Raw genomic sequence first — 19300 nt, 5'->3', positions numbered from 1 at the left:
TTAACAAAGATTTATTAAACTCTACTTATTTCCAAACAATCAAATTTCTCCAATATACAGGGTGATTCACGAAGATATCTAAATATTTTAACATGTTATTCTGCAAGTGAAACTAAAGAAAAAAGTTCATCTAAACATAGGTCCCTAAATGTATGAATGAGCTTTGTTTTTTCCGGTCTAATATGAATTAACGTGTGCTGTGGTATTAATAAAACCACATGAACTGACACATTCACACAGTTTCAGTTAACGTTAATTATTACCATCATTTTTCCAAAATTAAAATCTCTACAAGTTCCGTTGAAAACTTTGTGCAATTGTCTGAAACTAAAAAAAAAAAAAAAAAAAATGGGGCAAGCAGTTAATAAATTAAAAATTTTACGAAATTACTTCTTTGCTTCTCTGGATGTTCTGGAAAACTACTGCAGATACACGTCTGGGACATGTTTTATTAGATTCACCAGATAAATAACAACAAAATAAATGGAAATCCTGCTTAACTTTAACCACGTACAGTTTTGCGATGGCTTCATATTAGCGAAGTTGCTACATTTCAGGCTAAATCTTTTATTAGCCGTAACTCGAAACTAAACATTTGCGGACCTATGTTTATATAAACTTTTTTCTTTAGTTTTACTTGCAGAATAACATGTTAAAATATTTGCATATCTTCGTGAATCACACACCATATGGCAGTCCTAAGTGCTCCAGGAACAAGAGACGTCTTGTATTGCATAGGTAATTGAATCCGAATTTTCTTAGGTTGACCGTGAGAGTGGGGACGATAACTCGAAACAACAGTGCGCCAACAAAACCGCGTTTCCCCAGACAAATGCAAATGTTGAAACGCTGAGGGGCTCATTCAATTGCAATGCCGCCATCAAAATTTTCAATGATGGAGGTGTTCGTGAGACGGACGCTATCGACAGCTGATACGGGGACCTGGTGTATACATTGCCACCAGCGCGCCTGCAGCTATTGATGCAACGGTTACCCTGGCAACCGCTCCAGTGGCAGACGTAAACGCGCGGTCGTGGTTACAGACGTGCATGTTGCAGAAATGGACTTGCAATATTCATACACCAGAAAGCGATACGAGTTCGGCAGGCCATACTACTTTCAAGATGATGGGCCAAAAGTTCTGGAAAATATTTTACCGTGTAAATCTGGGATGGATGACTACATCACCAAGAATCCCGTCCACAGTACAGCTCAGTACGGAACTGTCCTAGCGGAACACGAGGTACTGTGAATGTCCAGTAAACAAACAGAGGCGATATGAGCCATAAATTCTATAACTGCTAACTGCCTGTGCTAGATGCATTTTGTGCGTATTTAGAGGGGAGACGGTTGCTTCAGCGCGAATGTCATGTTGTTGTTGTTGTGGTCTTCAGTCCTGAGACTGGTTTGATGCAGCTTTCCATGCTACTCTATCCTGTGCAAGCTTCTTCATCTCCCAGTACTTACTGCAACTTACATCCTTCTGAATCTGATTAGTGTATTCATCTCTTGGTCTCCCTCTACGATTTTTACCCTCCACACTGCCCTCCAATTCTAAATTTGTGATCCCTTGATGCCTCAGAACATGTCCTACTAACCGGTCCTTTCTTTTTGTCAAGTTGTGCCACAAACTCCTCTTCGCCCCAATTCTATTCAATACTTCATCATTAGTTATGTGGTGTACCCATCTGATCTTCAGCATTCTTCTGCAGCATCACATTTCGAAAGCTTCTATTCTCTTCTTGTCCAAACTATTTATCGTCCATGTTTCACTTCCATACATGGCTACACTCCAGACAAATACTTTCAGAAACGACTTCCTGACAAATAAATTTACACTCAATGTTAACAAATTTCTCTTCTCCAGGAACACTTTCCTTGCCATTGCCAGTCTACATTTTATATCCTCTCTACTTCGACCATCATCAGTTATGTTGCTCCCCAAATAGCAAACCTCCTTTACTACTTGAAGTGTCTCATTTCCTAATCTAATTCCCTCAGCATCACCCGACTTAATTCGACTACATTCCATTATCCTCGTTTTGCTTTTGTTGATGTTCATCTTATATCCTCCTTTCAAGACACTGTCCATTCCGTTCAACTGCTCTTCCAAGTCCTTTGCTGTCTCTGATAGAATTACAATGTCATCGACGAACCTCAAAATTTTTATTTCTTCTCCATGGATTTTAATACCTACTCCGAATATTTCTTTTGTTTCCTTTACTGCTTGCTCAATATACAGATTGAATAACATCGGGGAGAGGCTACAACCCTGTCTCACTCCCTTCCCAACCACTGCTTCCCTTTCATACCCCTCGACTCTTATAACTGCCATCTGCTTTCTGTACAAATTGTAAATAGCCTTTCGCTCCCTGTATTTTACCCCTGCCTCCTTCAGAATTTGAAAGAGGGTATTCCAGTCAACATTATCAAAAGCTTTCTCTAAGTCTACAAATGCTGGAAACATAGGTTTGCCTTTCCTTAATCTAGCTTCTAAGATAAGTCGTAGTGTCAGTATTGCCTCACGTGTTCCAATATTTCTACGGAATCCAAACTGATCTTTCCCAAGGTCGGCTTCTACCAGTTTTTCCATTTGTCTGTAAAGAATTCGTGTTAGTATTTTGGAGCTGTGACTTATTAAACTGATAGTTCGATAATTTTCACATCTATCAACACCTGCTTTCTTTGGGATTGGAATTATTATATTCTTCTTGAAGTCTGAGGGTATTTCGCCTTCTCATACATCTTGCTCACCAGATGGTAGAGTTTTGTCAGGACTGGCTCTCCCAAGGCCGTCAGTAGTTGTAATGAAATGTTGTCTACTCCCGGGGCCTTGTTTCGACTCAGGTCTTTCAGTGCTCTGTCAAACTCATCACGCAGTATAGTATCTCCCATTTCATCTTCATCTACATCCTCTTCCATTTCCATAATATTGTCCTCAAGTACATCGCCCTTGCATAGATCCTCTATATACTGCTTCCACCTTTCTGCTTTCCCTTCTTTGCTTAGAACTGGGTCCCGTCTGAGCTCTTGATGTTCATACAAGTGGTTCTCTTTCCTCTAAAGGTCTCTTTAATTTTCCTGTAGGCAGTATCTATCTTACCCCTAGTGAGATAAGCCTCTACATCCTTACATTTGTCCTCTAGCCATCCCTGCTTAGCCATCTTGCACTTCCTGTCGATCTCATTTTTGTTTGTATTCCTTTTTGCCTGCTTCATTTACTGCATTTTTATATTTTCTCTTTTCATCAATTAAATTCAATATTTTTTCTGTTACCCAAGGATTTCTACTAGCCCTCGTCTTTTTACCTACTTGATCCTCTGCTGCCTTCACTACTTCATTCCTCAGGGCTACCCATTCTTCTATCATACCGATAGCCATTGTTTCGGTCTACGCGTATGTCTTACAATGCACACTCATTCGTGTTGTTGCCATTGCCCACTTCTCTACACGCTGTGTGTATCTTCCCGTCTCTGTATATCTATTGAATGTCTTCTATAATTCAGTCCAATCTTTTTCTTCCCCTATAATATAGTCCCTCGATCGCTGTTAATATTCGTATCTTTACTTCTGGGAGCCTTAGTATCTATCACATTAAACTCCATCTTATTTTGATAAGGATTTTATACCTGTTTTCATCGTCTTCCATGTACTTCTTCATATTGTTCTTTACCTGTTCACGTAGTTGTTAACATCCTCCTGTAGCGTGACATTCCAGATGTAACCAGATTCAACTTTTTCTGCTCTCTACAGCCGACATTGTACTTCCGTAGACTGCTGTGCAACAAACTTACGGTAACCAGTCAAGTGAGAAAATATTTTATCCAGCATAACAATGAACTACGCGTCAGTATGTACTCTTTGGGAATAATAATCAATCAAACTGATAAATTTGCTATGTATTTCTTAGCCTACCATCAGTTATGGGGTGGAAAATGAATCAGAATCACAAAATATATGCTGAAAGAGTCTGAAATATCTGTGGGAAATCAACAGTGTCATCTTCTGTTAGTACAATATGCCCTCGGGACTGAGTTTCACGACCAGCCTTAGACAATGCATATAAATTCGCATTTGCATCCACTTCAGTATCAGTCAGTTTCATGACTTCCGTGAAAAACTTCTTCAAACACAGGGAAACGGTCTGCTCTGCACTACCTGACGCATTTGTACCAGGTGATTCAACCACTGGTCCACTTGACTCTGCTTTATCCTGACCGCCATCAGTTACTGCAATAGTGTTTGAAACTGTGGAAATAGTAGCTATCATGCATCGTCTGCATGTCTCCTCCAAACTCTGAATGTTCTACGCAGTATTTTGTAACCTCTTCCCAGCAGCTTATTGCACAACCAGCAAGAACTTCATGTGTCGTGGAACTATGCCACCTCCACAAAGTCATTCTTGCAGATCTAAAATAAACATTCACAAATGTTCATCTGACCCCTCTAACAACCAAAACCAACTGAAATGATTAAATAATATGGTTATTACATTTAAGTGTGTGCATAAACTGTTTTCGTGACGTTGCATATTTCTTTGTAATCATCCTACATCCTGCACTGTCTGCGGAAATAATTTATGTATCTTATCGGCTAACATTTTCGATGTAATTTGCGAAACAGTATTATCTAAAAGAAGAACTCCACAGCACAATATCAAGAAAATTTTATGTAACTAGGAACTGAATTCGCGACACAATTTGTTTATGTGTACGGCGTAAAGGAAAATTAGCTGTAAATATGCTTACAAACGACTCCTGCATTGATTTCATACTTTATAAGAAGATATCAGAGGAGTAATCCTACGGTGACAAATGCTAGCTGGACACAGAACTAGCTCTAAAGATAAGCGCCTCAAAGTCCATCGGTAAATATTCATACTATTACTGACATTGTCATTGATATCTCAAGCTCACAGACTTAGAAACACAAAAATTGAATTTTATCTATCAGTGTATCTATCAGTGATACTTCTGTGACTACGTTAATTACAATAAAATCGATTGTTTATGATATATATATATATATATATATCATACTTTAAAAGTATATTAGTTAGTCTGATACGTATAACGAAAGTAGCTAATTCTTAATAAAAGACAAACGTAACGTAACGAGTGAAACAAGAGAACAAGTAAGTTCATATTATTTATTATTACAAGGCAAACTTTGGTGACTTCTCGAATCACACTGGTTAGTTTTACTCTTACAAAAGCACCTTTCCGTCTTCTTACATTCAAAGCGAACAGATCCCTGGCCTTTTCCTAAGGTTGCTCTTTTGGTAGCAGTTCTTAAACATAAATTTATCTCTGGCTCTTCTTCTACCGGCAATAAATTTTTCTCTGGCTCTTCTTGTAGTAGAAAGATTTTTCTTTGGACACGTCGAATTCGGATGTGAAAATAGACTTTTAGTTAGCTTACTTAAAAAGGGATTAGAAATTTAATAGAAGCTTCTACACACTATAATATTACGATAAAAATATTAATCCTTAAAACATTAATGAATCACTTGAATAGTTAGCAACATTAAATAGAGGCACATTTTGAGAGCTTTGAACTAAGGAGCCACTAAAAAGCGTTTGCAACGACATTCGTCCCAAATGATTGAAACCTGTTCCACATCCATACTTGCAATATATTTTATCGAGTATCCCACACATTGTTCCTCTCTTGTTGGAAATCCTGGTTATCCTTTTGAAGAACCACTCCAATAATATTGCGGAGATCTGATTTTGTCTGTCGACATCAGGAAATGGCATAACTACGTTATCACTGATTTCTACAGAAGCATGTATTGAAAGCCAAGCCAATTTCATTCTCTTGGTATTTTTTTGTTAAATTTTCGTGAGCTTTTTGTTTAGCTGCTGTTATTTGGGATTATCGATTCGCATTAGCTACAATTTTTTCATTGTCGTCACCGGTCAGAATTATTTGAGACGCTGCACTCGTGCTAGCTACAGCTCCTGGGCCTTCTTAACTAGCTGCTGCTGTGATTGTAGACTGTCACGTTGCACTAGCTGAAGCGTCTGCGTTTTCTTGACGGCTGCAGCTGTAATCTGAGAATGCCCACTACTTCTAGCTGCAGCCTTTACCTCCTCTCAGTTAGGCAATATTTCCACACCATGATTTACATAATTTTCACCATCTGTGAGGGGTGTCCAAAAGAAAAAGCACGAGACGACGCTGTGGACGTAATTGAAGTCGTTATTAAAGAGTGACCACCAGAGGTTGGAGCACAACTATTCCATTGTTTCACGAGCCGAAGGATTCCCTGTTCCCAGAATTCCTGTGGCTGTGACAGAGGCCAGTCCTCCTCTATGTCTTCAAGTCGTCGTTCAGTTTTTTTTAGCGGGCGGAACACATGGAAGTAGCTAGGCGACATAATGTCTAGTGTCTAGGTTGTAAGGCGGATGCTCATGCTCTTCCCACTTGACCTTGGCAATTACACTTTGCGTGACCTCGGAACCTTGGAGACAACAAGTGGAAGCACTTTGTCGTGGAGCAGAATCACCATTACCATCCCAGGCCATTTGCTCTTGATCGATTTGCGTAGGCTACGGAGTATCTCACGGTACACATTACTATTAATGGTTTTCCGTGATCGAGGGATTTGGTGAGGGTCGGACGACGGACTTCAAAAACGAAAGTGAGCATCACTTTGCCTGCTGAGAGCACAGATCCGCATTTTTTAGGTGAAGGTAACGACACCACACTCGCGTCCCTATATGTCTCACTACGTTGTCCCAAAGCGGCATATACAGATTTCAACAGGTTTGGTTGTTATAACGTTTCGCAAATTTTCGTTTCAAAAACCCTTGACCACATTAATTTTATTTAAAGCATCTTCAGGACCATGTTCCCATGTTCATCCCACATTTCCTCAATAACGTCTACAGACGAACTCGAAGCCGTAATTCCTAATTGTGGCTCTTTACCAGATGTGGCTTTACAAGGTGACTGCTTCATATCAGAATGAAGTGCCCGATTTCTCATAAATTGTACAAAGTGAAGACCATTTAACCAGTTCATAGTGCTGTTGTCTTGAGTTCAAGTAGCTTACATATTTTTCAATGTCATGGTTAGTACGTTAGTAGGGGGACAAAGAGAAAATCAGCGCGTTTTGTTAGTGTGGGTTGCCTACATCAGGGGCAGGTACACACTCAGGGGCAGACCTTGTTCTCCTTTGATTGACCGGTTATTAACCTATTGTTCTCCTTTGATTGACAGGTCATTAACCTATTGTTCTCCTTTGATTGACAGGTCATTAACCTATTGTTCTCCTTTGATTGACAGGTCCTTAACCTGTTGTTCTGCTAAAAGGACTCTTCATTTTGATTGACATGAACTTAACCTATTGTTCCCCTACCTCCATCCCCCAAACCCCTCAGGAAACCTCCAACCCACCACCTCCCCCTTGCTCCCACAGGTACACTGTCAGGTCTGAGTTATTAGATCAGCCCACTCTCACTCTTATCAATTTGATTGACTACTTAATTAAATAGATAAATTAATTAACCTCTCTAGTACTCTGCCCCCCTCATCCACCCTCCTTCCCTCTCTTCCTCCCCCCCTCTACATGGAAATAGGTGGCTCTGCAGTGGAGAGGATGGATCTCACGAAGGGAAATTCAAGGGTATATTGTTTATTTATAAAAAAATCCAGTTTGCAGGGGGTTGGATTTCTCTTGCTCATCATTCTCTGCTGTTAGGAAGGATGGCAGGTCTTGTAAGAAGTAATTAAATTGACCATGCAAGGAAAACAGTCATGAAACACACATCACACATAATTACACAGTTAAAAATCTTTCGATTACGAAGCACGCACGGCCCGCCGCCCCCCTTACCACTGGACCACACGGAATGCCACCACACACGCTCCCAGGAGTCGGGGTGCACCGGCGGCCTCTGCGAAGTGACAACACGGCTGTCAGCTGTCAAGCCATGCACATGTGTCCGTTCAGATCCCTCAAGCATGAGGTGGTGGCATCCCTTTCATAACTGACACCTGAGAAATTCCTGTCGAAATACGTATTCACCTGGGCTGTTTCCTGGCACGATGACACATAGCTGGGAGAGATTTTTGCATAGCGGCTCGCCCTCAGCGAGATGTTTGCATAGCGGCTCACCCTCGCAGATGTGGCTAAAAAGTTGTCAGTGTTATACTGATGCGACATGTCAATCTAAATAAGAGCCATGTCTTCCTCTCAGAAATCTTAAAATGTTGCAGAAATAGTTAATGGTCAAAATGGTTCAAATGGCTCTGAGCACTATGGGACTCAACTTCTGAGGTCATTAGTCCCCTAGAACGTAGAACTACTTAACCCTAACTAACCTAAGGACATCACACACATCCATGCCCGAGGCAGGATTCGAACCTGCGACCGTAGCGGTCTCGCGGTTCCAGACTGCAGCGCACTACGGCCGGCAGTTAATGGTCACTTTTGTAGGAGCTTCCGTGATGTCTCAGCTTGTCTGTATGGAAATTCTGGTCCTAACAGTACCTGTTCACGAAAATAGCCCAGAATAACAGCAACTGCCTTCTTTCTCGCGATCCTAACGGGACAGCCCTTCTATTACTTATCAGTCCCTTTTTGTAATTCGAAAAATGTCACAGAATTGGTTAGCCAACGCTGTTGTAGGAGCTTTCGTGATGTCTCAGCTTGTCTGTATGGAAATTCTTAACCTAACAGGACCTGTTTACGAAAATAGCCCAGAATAACACGGAATGTATTGTTCCTGATGGTCCTAACGAGATATCACGTGTTCACTTCCTGGAAACTGTGACGTCGTGCTTTCAACATACATCTCAAAAACGGTAAACGTTCTCACCGCTAAAAGACCTCATCATGTCTGTGCATGCTCGCAAAAACACCGTTAACCATAAAAGCATTCTTGATGTTAGGAAAGAGAGCACTGTCTAACCACAGACGAGAAAATCGGAACAATTACGCAAACAGAATTCGAAGCACTGTCCTACAGAAGAGACAAATGGCTGGAACTTTCGGTGTCCTACAGCTACTGGTCTGGAGATGTTCTAATGCCGCAGTGGTGGACGAGTGATGGCATCCTCGCCAGAGATGGATGGTGTGCTTCAACTTGTCTTTGAACTCTTGCTTTCTCACTACTTTCCGTAGAGACTTTGCTTCCGTCTTATTCGAATCAGTTTGTAGAGGCTCCTATGCCCCAGCACAAGGGATGTCTTGTGAATGAATGGAGCATTCTGAGTGGATTTTACTGAATTTACCCTCGAAATTACTGATGCTGCTGGTGTGGAAGCACTGTCCGCCTTTTTTTCTGCAGACGAAACTTTCAGCGGCAAAAAACTATTTTGTACAGATCGCCATATTGCACTGACAGTTAAGCCCCACAAATGTAGTCCACAGATCGTCAAATAGATCCCACTTACTCACTGTACCGCTGTGCAGCGCCAACGGAGGAAACTGCCGCCTTAAACGCGGTCCATGAACGCAGAAGTGCATGTCAGCCAGAGAGAGGTCAGCCGGCCGTGGACGACTCCCACACCCCAGGAGGACTTGAGTGGTAGCAGTTCGACCTCTATCAATACTCTCAGCACAAACACTCGTCGTATTGAATCTTCTCAAATTTCCGCAGCGTATACTCATGACACACGCAGTCCCGAAGGCAACTGGGTATTAGTTCACTATTTGCCTGCCTCAGGGGAGCCACGAGCCAAATTGTCATTAGCCAGAAGGTTTTTTGGTATCTCTGAATTAGTGTAAGCCTCATCTCAGCCTCTTGATTGCTACTACGACTACGCTTTCTATGACCATCTCCAGACTCACAGGAATATTGGGAACCAGACACATATTTATCAGTGTAACTACAATTAAATATTAGGATTGCTGCCACTGTCTGACACTGAGCAATGTACTGGATATGTCTCCTCTTTACGACCATGTTTCTGGAACGAATCTCAGTATCTATAGCGCACACAATTTTTAACATAAAAAAATCCTTCATTCCCCTTACGACTATCGATGTGCTAAATCTATTCCTCCCTCACAATGAGAGACGGAGTAGCGACCACCTGACACTCGCACATATACTGCGAGGACTGTTCTAGAAAGACTGGGTCAGGTCCCCTCGGCACACTAGGCATTACTGTTTCTGGCCCCGACCTATTTTCTTGCTTGCTTTCTCTCTACACTCATCTCCAGACTCTGTATTTTCACATGATCTGCCAGAATATTATACCATTTATGCCATAGTTCTCGATATCAAGCACATAGCAGTGTGCTACCAATCACTCGCTTAGCATAATTCCGAAGATATATACTAGAAATTATTTCTCTAAAAACCCGAAACTTTTATGAGGTGGAGTGTGGTCTAAACCATTGAGTAACTAGAAACGTATTCTGTCTGTGAAGACCTTTACGCGAAAACTCGAAAAAATAGAGGAAAGTGATATTTCTACTCGCGAATACAGATTCCGAATCATCCCTATAATTTACAAAGTCAACTAAGGTGTTTCCCATGTTTATAGAACCGGCAAACATGTATTCCTCCTGCTAGATGCACACACCACAATCGAAGTTCTCTCAACTAAATAAAGGCGCGAAGTGTGTAGAAGCAGTCAACCGGACAATTTACATGGGAGGAAATAATGGACCACGCAAACACACGTCCATATTGAATCTTCTTAATTTTCCACGCTATCACGAAAGCTATCCAACACGTACTAAGTGTTAGTTCGCTATGCGGCCGTCTAGAAGACGACACAGTTAAGTCATGTCCATTATAATTATCCGGGCTGTTATGCCGTGGTCGGTTGATGAATTCTGAGGTGATTCCCAACGTTTCGTCTCCGACTGCGGGAGACATCTTCAAGGGGGTCCGTAGCTTGATGGAAGATCCAACACACACACTGGCTCGCTACTGACGTTGGGAATCACCTCAGAATTCATCAACCGATCACGGCATAACAGCCCGGATAATTATAATGGACATGATATTTCCGGCCGTGAAAGTTTACATTTTAGTAACAGTTAAGTCAGCTACATTCCTGCATCAAAACAGGCCTCTCCATTCGGACAGTTCCTACCATTTGTCGGAAACGTGAATCATTTCCGCCACTGGCCACCGGTACAGACAGAATCATCCTAGGAAACCGGCCACATATATATTTTATCACTGTACTTACAATTAAATATTACGATCGTGGTCTCAATTGGACAACATTCGACAATGAGCGAAATATCGGATATACACCCTGCTGATGGCTGTAGCTTGGAAACAGAAATATCTGTACCATTCTTATGACTTGACATACTTTCCCCGTTGCAATCACAGTATTCCACATCAAATCCATACCTTCCTTGCGACTGGACATAGTCATTCCCTTTGCCCATGTCAGAACACACACACACGCACATGCTTTATAAGACTGATGCTCAAGGAGAACCTATCACGCTTCCCCTACTACTAAGTACAATACTCCACCAATAACTGACTGCTGGCGTTACGAAATAATCTTGAACAAGAATCAGCGATGGGTGTACATGTCTCATAAGTTTACCTTGCGAGTGGTACCACTGTGTTTTCGAAAGAGAGACGTAATCGTCTTACTAACCGCCAGATGTTAAAAAACACGACCATATTACTATCACCATCGGTCTTGGTTCTACAGGCACACACAAGTATCCATGTTAAAAGCTATATTTGCTTTATAAATTGATGTATGGCATTACCTCATTCAAATTTTGTATATAATGTGTATAATGTGTATTGTAAGTCATGTAAATAGTTGTAGATAACTTAGATTTTCTTGTGCCTTTAGGTGAATTGCTCGCCTGCAGGTGTGTCCTTTCGCCTCGCAATTCAGGGGGCAATATAAAGGCACATTTGCATGCCGAGCGTGAGTTTCCGCGGAAACGCGAAATACTAATTAAATAAATAATCAGTGACAAATAAATAAAGCCTATGGCACACAACTGCAGCGCTGTGTCGCTGATAAAACAAAAGCACAATTACGTTACTCTTATGTTTGATTAAAAAAAGAGAGCTCTGGTTGAAGTGGTGCGAAAAAGCACGTATTTTATTTTATTGTCTGGCACACCGCCATATTTCATGTTATAGAAGAATACTGCGAGTTGCAACCACACTAGGCACTCGATTCTGTAAAGAATTATATTTATAAAAGTAAGTAGGATTATGAACTGTAGGCTTATTCATTGAATATATCTGATTTAACTAACTGTGTAACTTTTTTATGTTTAGTAGACAATCACCTTTGTACGACGTATTGGCATGGCTGGCAAATTATTGTAATATTGAGATTTAGATTATGAGTCCGCACCTACCACAGCAGTCTTTGGAAACGATTTAATTACGAAGTCCGATTATTCAGTTTTATTTCACGGTCAACTACGAGTAACATTGCCTTTACGAAAAAGCCATTGTCAAGCGTCTGATATCGAATAATTAAACGTCCACGTTCCAGATAAGCAAATACAATTGCAATCACAATCACCATCATACAGATAGAATAATCAATATCTAAATAACAATCTATTTTTATTTATTTATTTATTTTATTTATTTTATATTGGCGACCGTGACAGGACTTGTTATTTTGTCATTTGTTTAGTAGACAATCACCTCTGTAGATAACACTTCCTGTAGTTTTATACGTTCATGTACACTGAGAGCTGTAGCTTCACTTACCCAAATTAGATTACGTTCAGACTCTTTGGGAATGCATACACACCAGTCAGTAGCATTTGAATGTCGGCGGTAAAATAACACATCATTGTGTAACCTGTAATACTTAGTCAAAGGATGATTGTGTTTTTCTACCAGTAATGTTATTATCTTATACCAGTGAGGATCAGATTTTTGTAATTCAGCCATGTTTCTGCACATATCAATATAATATTGGTGATACTGCTTGTCTTGCATTAAGAGAATCCTGTAGTCATTTATATTTTCTAAGTCACTGTTGGTATCATTCATACCTTGTGGAAGTCTAGACAAAGTGTCTGCAATGGTGTTGTCCTTACCTCTTATGTACTTAATTTCAAAAGAGTAGTTCTGAAGTGTAACTGCCCATCGTGATAGTCTAGGATGTACAAGTTTACAAGTTAACAAAAATGTCAGGGCCTGGTGATCGGTGTAAATTACCGTATGTTTTCCAAATAAATAATAATTGAATTTCTTGAATGCCCATACTATGGAAAGTGTTTCTAACTCAGTAGTGGAGTATGTACGCTCACATTCAGTTAGAGTGCGACTCGCAAACCCAATAATTCTTATCTGTTCCTCCTCTTTATTCTTTACAACTTGAAATAAGCAACAGCCCAAGCCAGTACGTGAAGCGTCACAAGTCATACAAAAATCTAAATTGAAATCTGGATGGCTCAATATGTTAGCATTCACTAAAGCATGTTTAATTGTATTAAAGTCATTCTGGCACTGTTCCGACCAGATCCAAACTTGATTCTTTCTGAGTAGATTTAGCAGATGTTTACTGTTCAAAAGTGGTTGTGGCAAAAAACGTCTGAAAAATGAACATAGCCCAAGGAATGATTTTAACTGCTTTTTAGTTCGAGGGCTAGGAAAGTTTCTGATAGCATCTAATTTACTGGGATCCGGACGTATGCCCTGTGAATTAATGATATGTCCTAAATACTTTATCTCACTGCAACCAAATTTTGATTTTCTTAGGTTGGCTGTGACTCCAGCTTGTGCAAATTTTTCTAAAATTCTTTGAAGAGTGTCAACGTGTTCATTCCAAGATTGTGTAGCTATCAGTATAATATCATCTACATAGTGTGTGACTGTCTCAACTAAATCGTCGCCAAGCACGGTATCCAGGGCTGTAATGAATACCCCAGAGCTGACATTCAGTCCGAAGGGTAGAACACAAAACTGATAGGTTCGCCCCCCGAACATAAATGCAGTATATTTCCGAGAATCAGGAGTGATACCCACCTGCCAAAACGAATTAGCGAGATCTATTGTGGAAAAATATTTTGCATCTAGAAATTTCTGTAATTGCTCTTCTAAATTTTCAGGTTTTGTGTGAACCGGTAAAATTATTTCATTAATAGCTCGTGCGTCTAACACTAACCTAATGCTTCCATTTGATTTTTTGACAACAAGTAGAGGACTACAATAAGGTGAGGTGGATGGTTCAATGACCTTCCAATCTAACATTTGTTTTAATTCTTGCCACACAGCAGGTCGATGAGATAACGGTACGTTATATGTCTTATGGTAGAAGATCTTGTGAGGCTTAACTTCAATCTTGTACACATACGTGTTGATAACACCTAATCGTTTGGTAAAAACTTGTAAATATTTGGATAACACTTCCTGTAGTTTTATACGTTCATGTACACTGAGAGCTGTAGCTTCACTTATCTTATGATCAAGCAATGTTTTCAAGTCCATTAGCTCTGTGTCAGATGAGTGTGTTTGCATGTCTTGAATGTCATTGTCAAGTACTAACTGAACCTTGTACCCTGTACAGTGTTTGTCATGCTTTAGAGTTCTCCTGTCCAAATCAATAATAATTACACTGCCTTTATCATTTAAAATACATTTACCTTTGGAGAAGTCTATAATGCAGTCCTTCTCGCTCATAATATCTATTCCTAATATGCAATTTGTCACAAGGTTTTGTACAACCAGGAATGGCCATTGTACGGTTCCATTACCTATTTTAACGTTTACAAAAACTTGCTTCGTAACCCTACATGACTTATTACCTAGTGCAGTAGTTATTTTACAGTTTTGGGCAGGAAACTCAGGCACAGGTTCCAATTCACACATCTTTTTATAGAAATTAAAAGACAAAACGCTCACAGCTGCACCTGTATCTAGGATAATAGTAGTTGGAATCCCACCTACTACACCAGTAGTAGATGCTAAAACAATTTCATTTGTGTTTAAACGACATTGTGTACTGTCGTGTAAAAGTTCATCTGATATATTGTTATTGTGGTTGTATCTTATAAATAAAACAGGTAGTTTTTGTTTAGAATTACTCGGCATATCATTATTCTGTTGTTCAAGTGTGGTGTCAAATAACTGATTAACATTGAAGTCGCCCCCCAAGAATTCTTCAGCCACGTCCTGGGGCAAAGTAGTGACTGTTTCTAGTTTGTTGGATTAGCATTTGTACTAGGTACTGACACAGATTGAGGTTGTGCATCAGGTGTCATTTCTATTATATTCACATTCGGATATTGCCTATTATGATCTCCAAACTTTTGCGGTTGTTGTTGCTGTTGCGCATTATAACTTACCTGTCGGTCGTAAGGTATGCTCCAATTTTGACCTGGTGGCTGCTGTGGTAAAGCAGAGTTTGAATAAAAGTACTGATCGTTACGAGTCCAACCTTGATGCTGTCTTGGCTCGTAGTTATTATTATTTCTATTTCTGTTTGTGTTTTTGTTATTACCTTTGTATCCGTTGTTACCGTTGTAGTTATTACCGCGGTGCCTTTTGTATGGATTGCCGCATGAAATGTTATTACTGCTGTAACTATTGTTTGTATTGGAATACGCTTGTTGATTTTGATTTCCGTACTGAGACGGCATGTGAGTTTTCTGTTTTTGTTGTACCGCGTATCCAACAGTGGGCGCGCCAGAATTGTGTTGGCAAGCCTGCATGTTTTGCATAGCACTAGTGTAAACATTGTGGCTGCTGTTTTGCCGCGCGAAGCGCTGATCTTCAAGTAACATGTCAACCGAATCTAAAGCTGTTAAAAAATAATCTGAATCGTCATCCGGGATATGTAGAAGTTTTTCCTTAATGTTGAAAGGCAATTTGGCCTTCAACGCTCGGAGTATATCACGCGTTGCGACTGGTTCGTCTAAAAAATGTCCCATGTTCAAGTATTTTTCAAAATATCTGCGTAAGTTACCACTTTTACTGTTAAAAGTTCCAGGTTCTAAAATTTGTCTTCTGAGTCGCTCCTGGACGGATTGCGACCAGAATTTGTTCAGAAAAGCACGCTCAAACTCACTGTACGTGGTACATACGTCAGCTTGACTGTATGCCCAGACAGCTGCATCGCCTTGGATGTAACCGACAATATATGAAATCTTTTTCCGGTCACTCCAAGTGCGTGGAAACGCGTTACTAAAAGATTTAAAAAAAAATCACCGAATGAATGGTTCGCAGTATTTCGCGTTTCCGCGGAAACTCACGCTCGGCATGCAAATATGCCTTTATATTAATATAAAGGCACACATTGTTCTCAACCCAATCATGAAATTCTTTATTAATATTTTGAAAATGAGCTGTGGCATCTGATTGTAAGATGTCAGTCAGGTGTTGTTCAACATTGTCAAATTTATTCTGTACGTCAGTAATTCGTTTTTCAAGGTTGTCATGTACTGAAGGATATGTTTGAATTTGTTCAGTAAGAACTTCACACGTGACATTAAGGTTTTTTACTTGTGTCTGTAAAAGTGCTACGTCAGTTGTAGTCTTTTCTTGTCTCGTATTGAGCTGGGAAAATTTAGTACTGAGTTCAGTCATCTGTTTGGTCAGTGTGGCGTCTATAAGTTCCACACGCTTACATAAAGTGTCATTACCTATCTTGATTGCTATGAGATCAGATTTGATTTCGTCATTTTGTGTTTTTAACTGTTCATTTTGTGTCTCTAATTGTGCTTTTAAGGTTGCCATGTTTTCGGCGTTTTGTTTCATTAGCATTTGTAACATGTCGGCAAAGGTTTACCGTTTACAAGGTCTCTGCCCCCGCCGCGTCATTAGACGTGACGTCATGCATTAACATGGGCTCTGATTGAGATTTTGAAATTTTTGTAGTGGACGGCCTATTGTCAAAATTTTCGTCAACACTTGCGTCAATGTTTGATGAATCGTCACTACCGGTTGCTGTCGTAAAGTCATTTTCTAACACTTGTCTCACGTCCGAGTCGGATTGCGTCTGAATAGTACGTCCTTGCTGTTCCATTTTTGCGTATTGTTTTCTAGTTATTACCATGCCACACGTGATATATGTTTCAAGAAAATTTTTGACACTGATTTTAAAATAAAATGTAGTTGAGCATGAATCGCTCGTAGCAACATTGGCTATCTGTTAATTTAAAAATATAAACTGAATTTGAGATTATTGGTAATGGCTGCTGGCCATGTTACATGATATCGTACAGAAGTCGGCCATATTGTACACCCGTGTATTGGTATTGTTGCATACGTTATTGCTTAGGGAAAAGTACTGAGAATGAAATTTATCACTGAAACTGTTATGCGGAAAAGAAACACTACAGAATTTACTGAAAAGCTAATACACTGAATTATACGTCTGGTCAAGCCTGCTAATGCAAAGATGCTGCGTCTTACCTTATTTTGCTGGAAGTTTCATTGCGTCTTCCCGCAAAATTTCAGAATTGGAAAATATCTTCAGATTTTGTTATCTCTCATACATTGACGTCCAGGTCCAGAAAGTTGATTTTTTACATGAAACAAAGAGAACAATGTAACAAATGACAAAATAACAAGTCCGACACGCAGTCACCAATATAAAATAAATAAAATAAATAAATAAAAATATATTGTTATTTAGATATTGATTATTCTATCTGTATGATGGTGATTGTGATTGCAATTGTATTTGCTTATCTGGAACGTGGACGTTTAATTATTCGATATCAGACGCTTGACAATGGCTTTTTCGTAAAGGCATTGTTACTCGTAGTTGACCGTGAAATAAAACTGAATAATCGGACTTCATAATTAAATCGTTTCCAAAGACTGCTGCGGTAGGTGCGGACTCATAATCTAAATCTCAATATTACAATAATTTGCCAGCCATGCCAATACGTCGTACAGAGGTGATTGTCTACTAAACATAAAAAAGTTACACAGTTAGTTAAATCAAATATATTCAATGAATAAGCCTACAGTTCATAATCCTACTTACTTTTATAAATATAATTCTTTACCGAATCGAGTGCCTAGTGTGGTTGCAACTCGCAGTATTCTTCTATAACATGAAATATGGCGGTGTGCCAGACAATAAAATAAAATACGTGCTTCTCGCACCACTTCTACCAGAGCTCTCTTTTTTTAATCAAACATAAGAGTAACGTAATTGTGCTTTTGTTTTATCAGCGACACAGCGCTGCAGTTGTGTGCCATAGGCTTTATTTATTTGTCACTGATTATTTATTTAATTAGTATTTCGCGTTTCCGCGGAAACTCACGCTCGGCATGCAAATGTGCCTTTATAGGGGGTCCGTAGCTTGATAGAAGATCCAACACACACACTGGCTCGCTACTGACGTTGGGAATCACCTCAGAATTCATCAACCGACCACGGCATAACAGCCCGGATAATTATAATGGACATGATATTTCCGGCCGTGAAAGTTTACATTTTAGTAACAGTTAAGTCAGCTACATTCCTGCATCAAAACAGGCCTCTCCATTCGGACGGTTCCTACCATTTGTCGGAAACGTGAATCATTTCCGCCACTGGCCACCGGTACAGACAGAATCATCCTAGGAAACCGGCCACATATATATTTTATCACTGTACTTACAATTAAATATTACGATCGTGGTCTCAATTGGACAACATTCGACAATGAGCGAAATATCGGATATACACCCTGCTGATGGCTGTAGCTTGGAAACAGAAATATCTGTACCATTCTTATGACTTGACATACTTTCCCCGTTGCAATCACAGTATTCCACATCAAATCCATACCTTCCTTGCGACTGGACGTAGTCATTCCCTTTGCCCATGTCGGAACACAAACACACGCACATGCTTTATAAGACTGATGCTCAAGGAGAACCTATCACGCTTCCCCTACTACTAAGTACAATACTCCACCAATAACTGACTGCTGGCGTTACGAAATAATCTTGAACAAGAATCAGCGATGGGTGTACATGTCTCATAAGTTTACCTTGCGAGTGGTACCACTGTGTTTTCGAAAGAGAGACGTAATCGTCTTACTAACCGCCAGATGTTAAAAAACACGACCATATTACTATCACCATCGGTCTTGCACACAAGTATCCATGTTAAAAGCTATATTTGCTTTATAAATTGATGTATGGCATTACCTCCAAATAAAATGGTTTTTCCAGACAAATACCGCGACACTGAATATAGATGGTGGTCACTGGAGTGTATATTATCAGACCAACAGTTCAGTTACACGTAGCCGATGATGCAACCTCGTGATAAAATCACTGACTTTAGCAAGTGATTCGGCTTAGGCTCATGATATGAATCCGATATTTGCAACTCCCTCATGCTGCCGCTAGCTATTTCTCCAATATTTGTAATG

At 39.9% G+C, this 19300-nt stretch overlaps 1 protein-coding gene across 1 annotated transcript in view; it reads left to right on the top strand.

Annotated features, from left to right (window-relative positions):
• Nucleotides 1-1060: 1060 nt before the first annotated feature.
• Nucleotides 1061-19300, top strand: part of LOC124788664 (dynein axonemal intermediate chain 2) — a gene marked incomplete at its 3' end in the record, with an annotated part of 150808 nt that continues 132568 nt past the window's right edge. The window contains exon 1 of the mRNA XM_047255940.1: nt 1061-1243. Within this exon, the coding sequence (XP_047111896.1) occupies nt 1061-1243 (183 nt within the window). The remainder of the gene's footprint in view (nt 1244-19300) is intronic.

This window comes from Schistocerca piceifrons, chromosome 3 (genome assembly GCF_021461385.2).
Source record: "Schistocerca piceifrons isolate TAMUIC-IGC-003096 chromosome 3, iqSchPice1.1, whole genome shotgun sequence".
Lineage (NCBI taxonomy): Eukaryota > Metazoa > Arthropoda > Insecta > Orthoptera > Acrididae > Schistocerca > Schistocerca piceifrons.
This window is presented reverse-complemented; position numbering and strand designations above follow the sequence as displayed.